Here is a 15,722-nt window from a genome sequence, read left to right as displayed (position 1 = left end):
GCTTGCAGTGAGCGGAGATCGCGCCACTGCACTTCAGCCTGGGCGACAGAGCGAGATACCGTCTCACAAAAAAAAAAAAAAAAGTGCATTTTAGATGTTTTCCTGAGGGGTGGGGGGGAATGGGATATAAGTAGCAGTGTTCCAAGTACCAAAACCTCCCTGAGTCATCTGTGAAAAGCCATTTGGCAATAATACCGAAAGCTTTTAAATGCTCACATTCTGACCTAGCAGTTTCACTCCTGTGAATATAACCTAAGGAAACTGATCTCAATACCGAAAGGACTTTATACACAAGAATGGGCTGGGCAGCAAAGTGCTGTAATCCCAGCACTTTGGGAGGCCGAGGCCGGGTCGAGGGAGAAGCACCTGAGGTCAGAAGTTCGAGACCAGCCTGGCCAACATGATGAAACCCCGTCTCTACTGAAAGTACAAAAATTAGGTGGGCGTGGTGGCAGATGCCTGTAATCCCAGCTACTCAGGAGGCTGAGGCAGGAGAATCTCTTGAACCTGGAAGGCGGAGGTTGCAGTGAGCTGAGATCGCGCCACTGCACTCCAGCCTGGGCGACAAGAGCGAGACATCGTCTCAAAAAACAAACAAACAAAAAACAAAAAAAGAATGAATAATTTATAATGGTGAAGCTTTGGAAGCCACTTGAATGTTGAACATCTGCGAGATGCTCAGAGAAGTGACAGCGTATCAACCCAATTTTTTAAAGTCCTGCCATTAAAAATTATAGGTAGGAAGCGTTTGTACTAACACGGTGAAAATGTTCATGTTACAAAGTGGAAAACAACCCTGGATTCAGTTTAGTATGTGCGTTTTACCACAGCTATGTAGAAACAAATCCATACACATGGAAATCGAATGAAGTGAAAGGCATGCAAATGGTAATGATGCTGTGCTTGGAGGCAGAATTGGAAGCAGTGTTAAAGTTATTTATCATCATTCGTGTTTTTAAAATGCCGTGTGATGGCCGCAATACTTCTGTAACGAATGATGTTTAAGCACGGAGCCCTTCACTGGCCGACGCGCGGGTGGGAGATAGGAGCCGCGCCCAAGCTCAGGTGGCGGCTGCGGGCAGGGCCGCCTGGGGCCGCAGCCGGGCGCACTCCCGGCGGGGACCCTCTGCTCTCCTTGCAGACGGAGGCCGCGCCGGGTTTGGAGGCGTCACACAGCCTCAGGCCGAGGACCCGCCGCGAAGCGCCGCCTCCGCGGGTTGATCCTCTGCAGCCGCCGTAGCGCAGAGACGAATCCGCGCTCCCCCAGGCTGCCGCGCGAGCTCCCCGGAAGCTCCCACCTGAGCGGCGCATCCTCAGGGCCTGGGCCTGGCCTCTTTGCCTGTGAGATGACACTGTGACAATGCCCACCTCGTGGGGTGTGTGAGGGCCGAGTGAAATCGTGCATTTGCGGTAAGAAAGTGCTTATCACGGTGCCCAGTCCTAATATGGGCTGCCAGCCTAAGTACAGAGTCCCAGTCCCAGCCCCAGCCCAAAGGCCAGTTTCCAGGTGAACCCTTGTCGGGGAGACCACCAGACAGAACAGTCCCAGTCTACACTCCTGCACCGAGCAGGGGACAGTGTGGACCGCAGAGAGGTCCGAAGTCCCTTTAGAATAAGGATGGTGCTTCAGGGTTGTTAAAAGGATTAAATGAGTTGGTATCTAAAGGGATTAGCACAGTGGCTGGTGCTAAAATAAATCATTTTCTCTACTGCCACTGCTCTTACAACCAGACGCCTGGAACAGCCTGCCGGTTCGTCTCCTCATTTGTAAGCTGGAGTTAGTAGGTGTGTTGTGAAGGTTGAGAGAATATGCATAGGCAGAACCTGGCGTTTAATATTTGGGAAGTGGCAGCAATTCTTTCTTCATTAATCTACAAGCTGCACTGTGGTAGGCACATACCCTTAGCACCGATTCTTATAAGTGCAGGTAAGAGAGAGAGAAGATATATTGTGTAAGTCGAAGGAGCCAGCCGTGTCCAGGCCACCGCAAAACCTCGACAGTACTGTACCAGGGCCCTCTTCAGTGAATGAATCTCCTCTTTGGCCTGTTTGCTGTCTGTTTGCATTTGCTGCACCCATCAGTTCCCAAACCTGGTCTCTAAAGTCAGGAGCTCAAGGATGCTTGTCCCAATCCTAGAAAACAAGTACAGCACACACCAACAGCAGCATCCCTAAAAGCCAGCCCTACTGGCAATGCGGGCCCTGCAACCCGTAGGTAAGTGGGACACTCTAAGCTTCTTGGAAACAGCTAACTCAGGGCCTGATTAGCTTACTCCGGGCCTGATTAGCTTACTCCCACCTCCTGTCTTCAGGAAATCAGACTGTGTAAAATAAGAGAGAAAAGAAAATTGACATAAGTCTATTCCACTGTCTAATGAAATGTGTTTCACTTGTGTTTAAAGTGAATTGTGGGCTGGCGTGGTGGCTCATTTGCCTATAATCCCAACACTTTAGGAGGCCAAGGCAGGCAGATGGCTTGAGCTCAGAAGTTTGAAATCAGCCTGGCAACATGCAAAAACCCCGTCTCTACAAAAAATATAAAAATCAGCAGGATGTGGTGGCGCATGCCTGTAGTCCCAGTTACTCTGGAGGCTGAGGTGGGAGGATGGCTTGAGCCTGGCAGGTCGAGGCTGCAGTGAGCTGTAATCATGCCAGTGCACTCCAGCCTGGGTGACGGTCAGGTCCTGTCTCAAAAAAAAAAAAGTGAATTGTAGTACCAGCTACATTTGTAGAGCCCTTTCTCTTTACAGTCATGGTGCTAAATTCTCTGATCTCATTTAATCCTCACAACCACCCTCACAATGCTGTGTCCATTTTACATATTGGAAAGCTAAGACTCAGGTTAAGAGAGACTTGTTGAAGGTCACAGCTAGTAAGCTGCAGAGAACCAGAAAGTGAATCTGGGTTGATCTTGACTCTAAACAGTTTGCTTTTAACAACTATACTCCTTTGAACATATTTACCCTATTTTCTTCATTAAGTAAAATGCTTTCTGTATCTTAATTTTCAGAACCTCTAATAAAACATTTTGCAGAACGTATTTTCTAAGTATCCCCGATCCCCACAATCCAGGCTGCCTTCTGTAACCTTTTAGTCATTGCAAACACATAATAGATGCATGCTGAATTTGTGAGCTTGGCACCACACATAACAGGCTTTGGTTAGGGAATTCAGCTACAAGCAACCAAACCCTCAGAGCCAAAGCCAGGGGTGCTAGGACCTCTGGCCCTGCAGTGGCCCTGATATGGCCTTTGTGTCCTGCCTCAGAGGCCTTTCCATCCCCACAGTTACTGGGACAAAATGTCCTATGCTTTCACCCTTATGTGGCTCCAGATGTAGGATTTAATTTTTTAGAAATCTGCAATACTGCAGCAGAAATGTAGTTATGAGTCAGGGATGTGTATGTGTGTGTGTCTGTGTGTGAAAGCCAGTCTCTCAGCACCAGCTAAAAATGTGAAGCAGCAAGTCTGCGCTGGGAATTGAGGACACCATATGCTTGCATTTCTAGGTCTTCCTAAGAGTTATATAACTGCCCCCAAAGCCAGGGGGCAGGAGCAGGGCCGGCCGTGGGAGACGTTTCCAAAGAGGAATGCTGAGGAAGGACTGACCTTGAGGAGACAGGGAGTTTGCCAGGCTGTGGAATGTTCCCAGCCTTGGGGCTTAAACAAAAACTGTATTCAGAGGGTGAGTGCTCTGTTGAGAACAAACCCTATCTGTCTCCTGCTTTGTCTCCGGAGCTTATCAAGGTGAGCCCTTTCTCTGCAGGTTCTGGATATTGAATTTAGAGGTGGGCACAGCTGCCAGAGCAAGGCCCTAGTAATCCTCCCAGCCATCTCTAATTAGCCGACTTCAGGGCCCTCCCCCCCCAACCCTTCTGTGTCCTGAGGGTCAGGCAGAGGGGAGATAAGAGCTCTCATCTATTCATAGAATAAGGTTGCAGAAAGGCACCCTGGGAGGAGAGCTGTGGGAGGGAACACAACCAATCAACAAAGGTTTATCAAGGGCTCACTCTGTGGTCACACTTGGGGGAGGGAGGTATCTGATTGGCCCCATCCTGCTGAGGGCCTCTGTACAGTATTCTTTCCTAGAAAACACCCTCCCCACCATCCTCGCTCCCCACTGCAGATCTTACTTGACTAAAGCCCATTATTCTTACAGGCCTCAGTTCAGAGGCCTGAGACCTAGAGCAATGTTTTTCAAACTGTGGGTCATGACCCATTAGTAGCTTGTGTAATTAATTTAGTAGGTTACATCGAGCATTACCGTCCCCCACACCCTCCAGAAAAACAAAGACAAAAAGATTAAAGGAAATAGAAAAGAGGCTATCTGAGCACATTAGACACCATGAAGTTAAGTGCTGTTTGTTATGTGGATGCGGGATCATGATATAAAAAGCCAAATTCTTAGTGGTGATTGCGATTAAAAAAAAAAAAAGATTCAAAAGCCCGTGGCTTAGAGGCTGCATCTGTCCATATCCTTCTCACTCCAAGTGTCAGAAATCCTGGCTCAATCTAACTTAGATGAGGAGGACATTTATTATCTCACTTAAAGGGAAGACTAGAGGTGGTGCAGGCCCCAAGGTGGTTAATGCAGTGGCTTAACTCTGCCACCAGCAGTACCATGCCTTCATGGTGGGTTTTATCCTCAAACTGGTAGTAAGATGGTTACAGAAGCTCCATGCCATATCCAGAGAACACTCAGCGGGAGGAGAGACAGAGACTAGATCTTCTTGTGTCTCTGAGGAGTGAAGAAATTTTTCCTGGAAGCCCTCTGGCTGAATTCACTATGTTGTAGAGAATTGGTCACAACTGTATTCCTAAATCCATCACTGGCAAGGGGGTATAGGAGTCTCATGAGTAGATGAGACTAAGCAGGAGATTACCCTGGAGCTGAAGATGGGAGAGAAAGGTGGATACAAAAGTGATCAAAAAGTAGGACCAAATGACAGAATGGGAAAAGATGCTTGCAGTGTCTAAAACTGACTAATATCTAGAATACACAAGGAATTCCTACAAATCAGGAAAAAGACAGCAACCCCATAGAAAAATGAGTAAAAGATATGAACATGCAATTTATGGAAGAATTTACCCTAAAATCTTACAAAATATGATAAAATGCTCAAAATCATTGTTAATCATAAAAAATATGAATTTAAATGAGACTTTACATAGTTAGACTGAAAACAATTATTAATAGAAATCTGCGAGGTCTGAGAAAATTAAAAAAAAAGAAAAAAAGCCAGCTGGATAATTCCAGTGATTGGCAGGGTGTGCAGACATGGGAACCTCACGCTGCTGGTGAGACTGTGGACTGGTGCAGCCATTCTGGAGGGCAGTCTGGTCTTCTTGGTGAAATTATGTAAATGAATATATCATGTGACCCACAGTTCTGTCCCAGGAGAAATTCTCACAAAGGCCAGGAGAAGACCTGTGTGAGGATGCTCCTGCAGTCTTATTAGTGGTGGAAGGAAGTTGCCCACCAACTGAGTGTCAATTATTGTGAAAAAGAATAGGTCACATGTGGGGCGTGCACACAAAAAGCACCGTGCAGCAGTTAGAAGCAACTGGAGTATCATAGGAAGGATCAGGAGTACTCATAGCAAAAAAAAAAAAAAAGAAAAAAAAGAATCTACTTGGTGGTTATGAGTTTTTTGGAAAGGTCATTTTCTGTTGAACATGCATACTGAGATGTATAATCGGTGAAACCATGTCTGGGATTGTCTTAAAATACTTCTGAAAGAAAGAAGTAGGGATGGAGAGGAGAGACTAGATAAAACACAATTGGCAAAATGTTGGTAAAATTGTTCAAACTACATGATGGCTACATGGAAGTTTGTGATATTATCTTCTCTACTTTTGTGTACCTTAGAGAATTTTCATGATAAAAGTTTAAAAGTACATACACACACACAAAACAATACCCATGTTGCAAGAACACATTGAAATAAGAAGATAAACATTAAAATGGTTGGTTACCTTTTAGGAGAAGAAAGGAAGGAGAGCTGAGTGTGGTGAAAAAAGTGAAGAGTGCTGGCTTTGGAAGCATGTATGCTAAAATTGGAACCACACAGAGATGACCATGACCCCTGTGCAAGGATGCTGTGCAAATTCATGAAGCATTCCATATTTTTATAAGTAAATAAATAGAAAAACATGTAAAGAAAAAAGATCCAGAAAAATAGGGATACCCCAGTGGAGCATGGGATGGGTAAAGACCAAGGGGAGGGCATGTACATTTGGCAGGCAACCAGCAGGGCCTGCCCGGAGCCCATCCTTATTTTCCCCAGGAGCCTCCTCCCAACCCCTGAGGCTTGGTTAGGCTCCACCTGTGGTTTTCTGTGGTACCAGGGGATTTTCCTCTTCTGGCACTTACCACACATCCTCTTAAGACCTGCTCATTGCACTGTCTTCCCCACCAGACTGTAACAGGGAGTGGGCCTATGTGTTTGTTTTGCTCAATTCCATTCCCCCAGCATGTGGCACAGGGTCCACCATTCTGGGTGCGCTCTAAAATCCGTTTAGTGAAAAACAGTAGCCAGTGTTTGTTGAATATTATCTCACTTTATTCTCAGAACTCTATGAAGTAGGAAATAGTATTTTCACCCGTTTGATTAACAAGGAAATGGAGGAGGCTCAGAGAGGTTTAGTGACTTGCCTAAAGTCAGAGCTAAAGTATGGCAGAGCAAGATCCAGGCAGACCAGCTGCCATTAGAACCAGTGTTCTCAATCCCTGCACCATACTATCTTGAAGAGGGATGGAGGCCAGTGGTGTCGAGGAGAGAAGCTAACACACTTGAAATATTTTTCAGTCAACATCAGACACTCCCAAACCAAGAGCTAATGTGGTACAGGCTCTGGGAGCTGTGTGGTAGAGAACGGAGTGGAGCGATCAGAGAGATAGGGAACATTGGAAAAGAGATTAATAGAATGTGATAGAAAGTGATTACAGTTGAATCCAAAAGCATCTTCCCTAAATTGTCATGGGGTTGAGATGGTAGGCTGAGGCCCAGCCCACCCCTATGGGGGTGTCTCTTGCCTTCTAGGTAGTTCTTAATTAGTGGTTCTCAACTGGGGGTGATTTTGCCTCCAGCGGACGGACATTTGATAGTATCTGAAGACACTTTTCCTTGTCACAACTGGAGGGAGAAGGGTGGCTAATGACATCTAGTGGGTAGAGCCCAGGGAGGCTGCTAAACCTACTAAAATGCACAAGGTACAGGATAGCGTCCCCCAAAAAGATTCATCTGATCAAAAGCTTAACAGTGCCACAGTTGAGAAACCCCACCGGTTCTTAACCTGAATGATAGTTCTGACCATTCACCCACTCTGCTTCCACAGTCTTTCTCTCTCAGCTTCCAGAATCTCTAAATACAAGGACATGGCAAAGACACAGTGTTGTCAAGAGAAGCCTGCGTGTGGGCTGGGCCTAAAGAGCCTCACATGATGGCATTTCCTTTGATGGTTCATTACAGCCCAGGGCCACTGTACCATCATCCCGCCTTTCTACTCTCTGATGCTTAGTCCCAGTGGTGTGCTGGTTAATGTTTAACAACCAGCTCTCTGGGAAAACAAGTCCTGGTTTGTAGCATTTGACAATTTCCATGGTGTAACTATTCCAACCTTGGCCAATTTAATGTTGCCAATGAGAAGTCACCTTGTTTGCAAAATTCCTGAAAATTTAACAAATGAGCTGGTGTGAGCCAGCTCCTGCACACTACTGCTTAGACCCCACCTTCCAATCTTCCATGTTCTCTCATAAGCCACATAAATGCGTACCCACTGAGTCAATGGCTTAACACAATCAAAGTGGGTTTCTCACACAATAGTCTGATATGGGTGTTCCTGATTGAGTGGTTCTCTCACATGGCCCTCCTCCAAGCAGCGACTCAGGGCCAGGCTCCTTCTGTCTTGTGGCTTACTTCCTCTAGAAGTTCTCAAACTTCAGTATGCATCAGAGTCATCTGGAGAGCTTAAAATGCAATTCCCCAGAGTTTCTGACTCAGTAGGTCTGGGATGGGGCTTGTGGATGTGCATTTTATAAACAGTTCCCAGGCATTGCTGGTCTTGCTGGTTGGGGGACACATTTTGAGAATCATTGCTCTGAGGCAATGATTTGATTTTTTTTTTCTTTTTTCTCTTTTTTTTTTTGAGACGGAGTCTCGCTCTTTTTGCCCAGGCTGGAATGCAATGATGCGATCTCGGCTCACTGCACTGCAACCTCTGCCTCCCGGGTTCAAGCAATTCTCCTGCCTCAGCCTCCTGAGTAGGTAGGATTACAGGTGCCCGCCACCACGCCCAGCTAATTTTTTGTATTTTTAGTAGAGATGGGGTTTCACTATGTTGGCCAGCCTGGTCTTGAGCTCCTGACCTCAGGCGATCCATCTGCCTTGGCCTCCCAAAGTGCCCAGCCTGAGGCAATGATTTTCTACCTTGGCAGCACACTGAAATCACCTGGGAAGCTTTGTTAAATCCTGATGCCTGGTTCCACTTCCAGAGCGTCTGTTTTAATTGGTCTAGGATGCAGCCTGACAATGGCGATATTTAAAGCTCTCATGTGATTTCAATCAACAGCTAACGATGAGAACCACTGCTTGAGGGCCTTCCTATTTCTTCCACCATGCATCTGGTAGGTATAGAAAGAGAATGCTTTCTTGTGGAAGGGCTTATGGGCCAGGCCTGCAAGTGATATGTACATCAGGTGAACTCCTGTTCCGTTGCCTAGAACAGTCATATGGCTGTACCTCCACAAGGTGGGGTGAGAAATGTGTTCAAGGTGGGTGCTTAGGAAGAAGAAGGGGTATGGTTTGTTGAACAACTAATAAGTTTCTGCCATGCCTACCTACTAGCTACTTCTTTGGAATAAGTATACCTAGCTAGCTGCTCAAGTATATGGACCCACAAGAATCTGATGAGTCCACCTTAGTATATGGGTGTCTCTGGCTTTAGGGTATGTTGAGGTAAAAACCACCAGTGGCAACAACACAGGGTTCTTTTATGTCCCTAATGGGAAGCAGCTTGATCTAATGGAAAGATTAAGGCTTACAGATATGTGTTCAAACACATTCTTAACCACTTCTTACAGGCTACTAACCTCTCAATTTCCCCTCTGCAAAGTGGGGATTATATTTACCTCTAGCTACTTCATAGGATGAAATGAAATAAAAAGCCCCCAAAATAGTGCTGTAGGCAGTAGTACATGTTCGATAAATGTTGGTTTCCCTTCCCTTAGAAAACATTGCCTTGTTGGCACCAGTGATAAGGGAGCTGGATTGGGTGACCTGCAAGGACTCTGGGCTTCTCTCCTGGCACATGCACATGGGGTGAAGAGCTGGCTGTGAGCATTTTGCTGTCCCTTCTCTGGGAGAGAACCCATACGCAGAAGACTTTTATAGTAAAGGATGAATGTTTGTTTCTGGGACAATATATAGTTGGCAATAATGTCTTCATATGCCTGTCATTTTAGCAAAACTTTAAAAACTTGCAACCAGGTGGGCGCTGTGGCTCATACCTATAATCCCAGCACTTTGGGAAGCCAAGTCAGGAGGATCTCTTGAGCCCAGCCTGGGCAACATAGTGAGTGAGACCACATCTCTAAAACAAACAAACAAAAAAACACCACCAACAAAAACTTACAAGCAGTTTTATATAGAGCAATAATTTATACTACAAAGACATTCTCTGCGTTTACCGAATAACCTCTTTAAACAGCTCTTCTTTCCTATGCACAGATTAACTGTACTGCGTCAGAGTCCTAAATGGGGAAGGGAAGAGATGAGAAGGGATGAGATTGCTGCTTATACAAGACAGGGCCGGGAGGGACAGTATTAAAACTTCTGTCAGCTGAAGGACAATCATGAACGCAGAGGAGGCCTCTCTGCAGCCCACAGGAGGCAAGGGACACATCCCCGTACGCAGACAGCCGCAGCCTGGGAAGCAGATCTGCCCATTCACCTAACAGGAGAGGCAGTGCCGAGCTTGCCTGGGATTAGAGCCTCCCACCTTCTTGCTCCCGTTACGCAAGTTGCAGCTTGATCACCCAGCAGCTCCTGGGGGCAAATCCATTTGAGTAACTGTTCAACAGCATGTGCTTAATTTCCAAGAAACTTTCCATGATCTTATGTTTTAACACCAACTCTAACCTTCCCTGTTCTTTGTTTTTCATAAAAACACTGCCCTTCTCCTGTTCTTGGTCCCTGCTAGTGCTTTCTGCCACCACAGCCAACACTTCCCTAGCATGTTGGGAGCCCAGGATTCGAGCCCGTCTGGGTTCAAGGCAGATTCACCCAACTCTGCCACTTTGTGGCTGTGTGACTTCAGGCAAGTTACTTCACTTCTCTGAGGCTCTGTTGTTTCACTTGTGAAATGTTGATAGTTTAGGACATTGCCTGGCATGTAACAACCACTATACAGTAAGTAGCTACTTCCATTAGGTGGGAACAGCAATGTGTTCCCCTGTGTTTATCTTCAGGAGACACCTGGAGCACATTTTGGGGTGGAGATGTGTGTGTGGGCGGGTGTAGGAGGTGAGTGACCTTTTATTGAACTATGATGAAGGGCCCGTCACTGTACTAAGCCCTTTCCACATTTTCCTTCACTTAGTCTTCACGATAGCCTCATGAGGTAGGAACGGGGGTCACCTCTCATTTTACAGACAGAGGCTTGGAGAGACCACATGACTTGCCCACATTGTCCACCTAAAATGCCCAGGATCCAGGCTTCCCAACCCACTGCTGAGACTTACACTGTCTCCGGGCACATGGGTGAGGTGGTGGGGCTAAAAAGGAAACCCAGCACTTGAAAGTCTGTGGGCACAAATCCCGTGCAGTCCCACCAGCAAGCCTGAGCCCAGCCAGGAGATGCCACTGTGAGCGCCCGAACGTCTGTGCAGTCAGGTTTGCATCTAGGAGGGCGGCACACAGCGTAGCTGGTGGGAAATGTGAGACCCACCCGTTCCAGTCTTGTTCCAGCCTTGCCTCCTTTTCTTAAACACAGGACACCATGGACAAGTCCCTTTGCCTCTATGCCCTCCTCCTTCAGTAGGGAGTGTTGACCCCCTGTGCTAAGTGCTCAGTTTTCTTTGTGAGGCACTGAGCTGAGCACCAGGGATAAAATGGAAAGAACAGATTGGCTTTGTGACCTCATAAAGCTTAGCAGGAAAAAAAGGGATATTAAATTAATAATTACATAACTGAGTAATATAGGTAATTAATTAGAATTGTGAGTTCTTTGAAGAAATAGAGAGTACTCATCAACTATCTGATGGGAGATTTCAATCTAGTTTGGGGAAGGGAGGGGTTTGTGAGAGCATTAGAGGCCCAGGACAGGGACTAAAAAGCTCTGGAACCAGGCAGGTCCAGGGCTGATGTTCCTTTTGGTGTCTCTGTCTTTGTGGATCTCTTTTTTACCTAGTACCTTTGCTTGCCATGGGTCCCCACTCAACTTTCTAACACCCTAATTCCATGCATGACTCATTCTTACACTCTCTAACTTCAAAGTCTTGAGAGAGGAGAGGCCTTAACTCACAGACAGGTGGCAAGCCGGGACATGGATTTCCCTTGGGTAAGGTGTCAGCCCTAAGCCAAGAAGCGGACTCAAAGTGACAGTGAAATGTTAAAATGATGGCTGTTTGGGCAACAGAAAAATGTGCATGCATCCATTCATTCAATAAACATCCATAGCATTAGATGCTGGGGAGGGTATAGCCTGGTCCATGTCATCTAGGAACTCATAATCTATCTGGGAACAGGCAAATCAACAGAAGTGGAAGTGCTACACTAAGGTGTGCAAAAGTGAGGATCCAGACCTAATGGGTATTCACAGGGTGAGTGGATTTGCCAAGTGAATGAAGGTCGGGGGGAAGGTGGGTGGGTTGGGAGAATGCCAAAGGGACTTATAGGATGGCAGAAGAAAGGGTGTATGGCACATTAGGGGACTGCACAGGAGTTTGAATGGCTGAGCAGAGATGGGTTTATGTGTTGGGGTCCAGTGTGAAGATGGATGGTGGAGAGGGGCAGCCATATGGGCTTGGAGGATGGATTAGAGCATTAGTTCTTAGATTTTGCTGTGCATCAGAATCACCTGGAAAGCTACTTCTAACAGATTGCTGGGTTTCACCTCCAGTTTCTGATTCAATAGGTCTGCATCAGAATTTGCATTTCTAACAAGCTCCCAGGTGATACCGATGCTGCTGGTCCAGAAACACTTTGAGAACTACTCGATTAGAGAAAGGCAAAAATTAGGGATACCACCAAAAAGCCACTTCCGGCACCCAGATGTAAAGGACACTGGCAGTAGAGAGAATGAACTATTGAACAGCAGCCACTATGAGACTCCCTTTTATGCATAATTTCACTTAATCCTTTTAACAGCTCTGAAATATTCTAGAGTAAAGGAAGCACAAAGAGGCTAAATTATGTGCCCTTCATCATCCAGTGATGGGTCGCTGTCTGTGTCTGTTAAAAGACGCAAAGTCCATGTTCTCTACCACAACATTGGAATCCACAGTAATTGGGTGGGGGGCAGAGCAGGAAAAGAGAGGGCTCACCCACCTTTCTGGTTTCTCGCTTGGGCAGTAGGGTGCCAAATGTCATCACTGCCTAAAGCATATTTATTTGTGGAACCTCAAACTTAGGCTCGCCATTGGTACTAAGACTCAAGTGTGCCATGCTCTTTCTGAACAAATGCAGATGTCTAGGACACACTGGATTTGTACATCTGGGGCTCAGGAGAGGACCAGATCAGAGCTGGAAATCATGCCAGGAAGAGTATGAAGCAGGGAGAGAAGGTGTGGAGGCCTCCCTGAGGAAACGAGGGGTCGAGCAGGTGAAGAGGGGGCTGAGAGCTAAGGAGTGCACAGAGACAATGACAGAAAGACGGGAGGTCTGGTTTCAGGAAGGGTGTGATGGACAGAAGAGATGCAGCAGAGGTCAAGGAAGGACTAAGATGCATCAGGAGGTCAGTATGGCCTCAACCAGACAATTTCGGTGGACTAGTGTTCATGGGAGCTGGAAGAGGCAGAGGGATGACTGGGAGGTGAACAATTAGGAGTGGCAGTGACTCTTCTACAAGTTTGTCCATGAGGGAGGGTGACAGCTAGAGAAAGGGGTAGGGGTCAGGATGTGAGAGGGATAAGACTGCAATTTAAATGCTGAGAAGGACCTTAAGAAGTTGAACATATCAGTGAGGACCCATATATTGAAAAAGGTATGTGGTCAGAGGTGTTTGTTAGGAAGGCATTTGAAAGGGGGGTCAGAGACAGAGATCTGTAGGGAATTGACAGTGCTGAGGGCCATTGTGAGAAGCTGCTTGTGATGGCTCTGGAGTGATTTTAGCTCCTAGTGACAGGGCCAGCAGGAGAGTTTGAGCGTAGAGGTAGAAATGAGAGCCCAAGCACTCCTGCTTTTAGAAAGCTGGGAAAGCTCTAACCCACAGCAGGCCTGACTTTGGTGCCAGCTTTACCCATGAAGAGCAGCTCACTTACCTGCTCTTCCTAAATCAAATGTTTGGCTGTAGAACTTTCTATTCAATGGCTTGTCACATAGAAAAGGGCAGAAATGTTCTGGTGGAAAATCAGGTGTGAAGTTCAGAGCCTTCCTTTTGCCTTGCTCCCTCCAGGGTTTCCCAGAAGACCAGGGCTTCTTAGAGCTGTCAGAGAAACACTGGCTTAGCGTTCTCTGGGGTCCCCTTGTCAAAAGCTAAAGTCTCAGAGTGTTTCAAATCTTTTCCATCAGGAAATGCCCATGACCTTCATCGCAGCAGCGTATGCGCGTTGGTCTTCTCCAGGGATGCCGAAAGTAGACATACAGGGAGTCGCGGTACGGATACCACCAGTGCCAGCCTGACCTCACAAGAGACGTCTTGTGTGACTGGCCCTGCTGTCACAGCTGGGCCAGTAAAGTACCTTCCAGGAGGCTCCAGTTGCTACCTGACTCACAACCTTCTAATCCCATGATCTTTTAGTTCTACTTTCCTTATCTTGGTCTGAGCAAATGGCTCATTTTAAAGATGACTTGCAGACAAATGCAGAGATCATCCCAGGGGAAAGTGCCCCAAGAAAGGAGAGTCCAAGACCACCTGCCCCTCCCAGTTCTGCGGCTGGAGTGGGTGGGTGCAGCAATCACAGCCCCAGTGTACAGGAGTCACCACTGTCTCCTCCCGCATTGGCCCAGCTTGGAAGTGCACAGCAACCAAGCATGAGGACTGAGTTAAGCTTTTCCGAGAAAAAAGACACTATGATCATCTGGCAGATCACGATCACTGTTTGGTGCCAGAGGTAAGGAGTTTGCTTGTTGTGTTTGCTTGGAGGCGACACTTGGCAATGACAGCCTGGGAGAAGCACCGGCAGTTAACAGCACTCTGCACCACTCATGGCTGAGACTGAGGGGAGCCTTTTACAGCAGCTCTGAAAGCAGGAGGTGTTCTCAGACTTGACCCTGAAGTAAACACATCTCTTTCACCTTTTTCTTAAGTGCTTGCTGGCACATAACCACTTGCTGAAATTGTGTCATTGATGCTAAATTAGGAACACATTATATGGAAGGAAGGGAACCACTTCTCAGCACACATGCCCAGGCAGACTGTGTGGGATAGATTTCTACTTCTCAGATAAGCCCTGGGCTAGAGACACTTGAGATGTGGTGGTGATCTCTGGAGGGAAAGCAGGAAGGCTTCAGGTCTCTTTTAGACTGAAAGAGAAGGGCCTCATCTGCAGTTTAGCATACTCTGAGGGTCTGGAAATCCTTTAGGCGAGGTGCTTTTCCATCAAAAAGCCAGATGCTAAGGCAGCAGGTGGAGTTACAGCCCTATCACCCCAGGCAGCAGCCAGAAAAAAATGGGTCAGGTAAACTCACCTACTCCAACTAAAAGAGCACGGGCAGAATGCTTCCTCTTAGCCAGTGGTTTCCAAACTTGAATGTAAATCAAAATCACCTGAGGGCTTATTAAGCCACATTGCTGATGCATTTCTGACTGAGTGGGTCTGGGCCCGCCTTCCTAGCAAGCAACCAGGTGATGCTGATAAACTGCTGGTCAGGGACTCATGTTGAAAACCACAGCTCCAGATCACAAAGACATCTGTACCAAAGAAGCGACGAGGGCACAGACAAATTCCATTATAATAGCCATCTTTATTTGTAAAAATCCAGATATAAAATGTATTCTTTCAGTCTTTCCGGGTGTTCCTTTTTTACAAAAACAAAAAGGCACATAAAAACCTTCCCCGCTGTCATTTCCACAGATGGATGGTTTTCAGGCAGCCCTCCCCCCTCCCCCCATAGAGCTACATGCTTCATTCCAGGACGTCTTGCTTCCCCACATGCTGCGGTGCTTTCCTACCAGGGTAGAGTTCCAAACTCCAAGACTGAAGTACACAAAGAGGGGGTGGGTGACGGATGCAGAGTGTGTGGCCTGATGCTCCACGGCGTGCAGGACGGGGGGCTAATAGTAGGTTTCCTTCTCCACCCAGCCTGTGGGTGGCAAAGAGACAGACAAGACACACTACAGTGAGTCTTCCTCGCTCCAGCATTACAGAGGGAAACAGGGATGAAAACCAACCGGAGGATGATGGGGGTCGGGTGTGTTAAAATCCAAACATGGGACCTCAACTGTACTTATTTACATGTTTTTAGGAATACCAAGTTACCTGGAAAGATGGTTTAGATTCTGACAAGTTTTCACTAAATCATACTTGGTTTGTATTTTAAAGTCTAAAACATGACCAGTCCT

The 15,722-nt window shown here is 46.8% G+C and overlaps 1 protein-coding gene, 1 long non-coding RNA gene and 1 other non-coding gene across 5 annotated transcripts in view; 2 read left to right on the top strand and 1 right to left on the bottom strand.

Annotated features, from left to right (window-relative positions):
- Nucleotides 1-1,236: 1,236 nt before the first annotated feature.
- Nucleotides 1,237-15,165, top strand: ATP1A1OS (ATP1A1 opposite strand). Its single transcript, XR_674286.5, has 2 exons — nucleotides 1,237-1,410; nucleotides 13,730-15,165. It is a non-coding gene; the product is annotated as an ATP1A1 opposite strand (long non-coding RNA).
- On the top strand, nucleotides 6,027-6,130 carry LOC112207046 (U6 spliceosomal RNA). Its single transcript, XR_002941528.1, has one exon. It is a non-coding gene; the product is annotated as a U6 spliceosomal RNA (small nuclear RNA).
- Nucleotides 15,105-15,722, bottom strand: part of ATP1A1 (ATPase Na+/K+ transporting subunit alpha 1) — a 31,548-nt gene continuing 30,930 nt past the window's right edge. For all 3 annotated transcript variants that reach the window (XM_016924989.4, XM_513679.7, XM_009428528.3), the window contains exon 23: nucleotides 15,105-15,463. In XM_016924989.4, coding sequence (XP_016780478.1) covers nucleotides 15,435-15,463 — 29 coding nt within the window. In that variant the 3' untranslated portion in view covers nucleotides 15,105-15,434. The remainder of the gene's footprint in view (nucleotides 15,464-15,722) is intronic.

The sequence above is a fragment of the Pan troglodytes genome, chromosome 1, assembly GCF_028858775.2.
Source record: "Pan troglodytes isolate AG18354 chromosome 1, NHGRI_mPanTro3-v2.0_pri, whole genome shotgun sequence".
Lineage (NCBI taxonomy): Eukaryota > Metazoa > Chordata > Mammalia > Primates > Hominidae > Pan > Pan troglodytes.
Note: the sequence above shows the minus strand (reverse complement) of the source record. Positions and strands in the feature narration are given on the sequence as shown.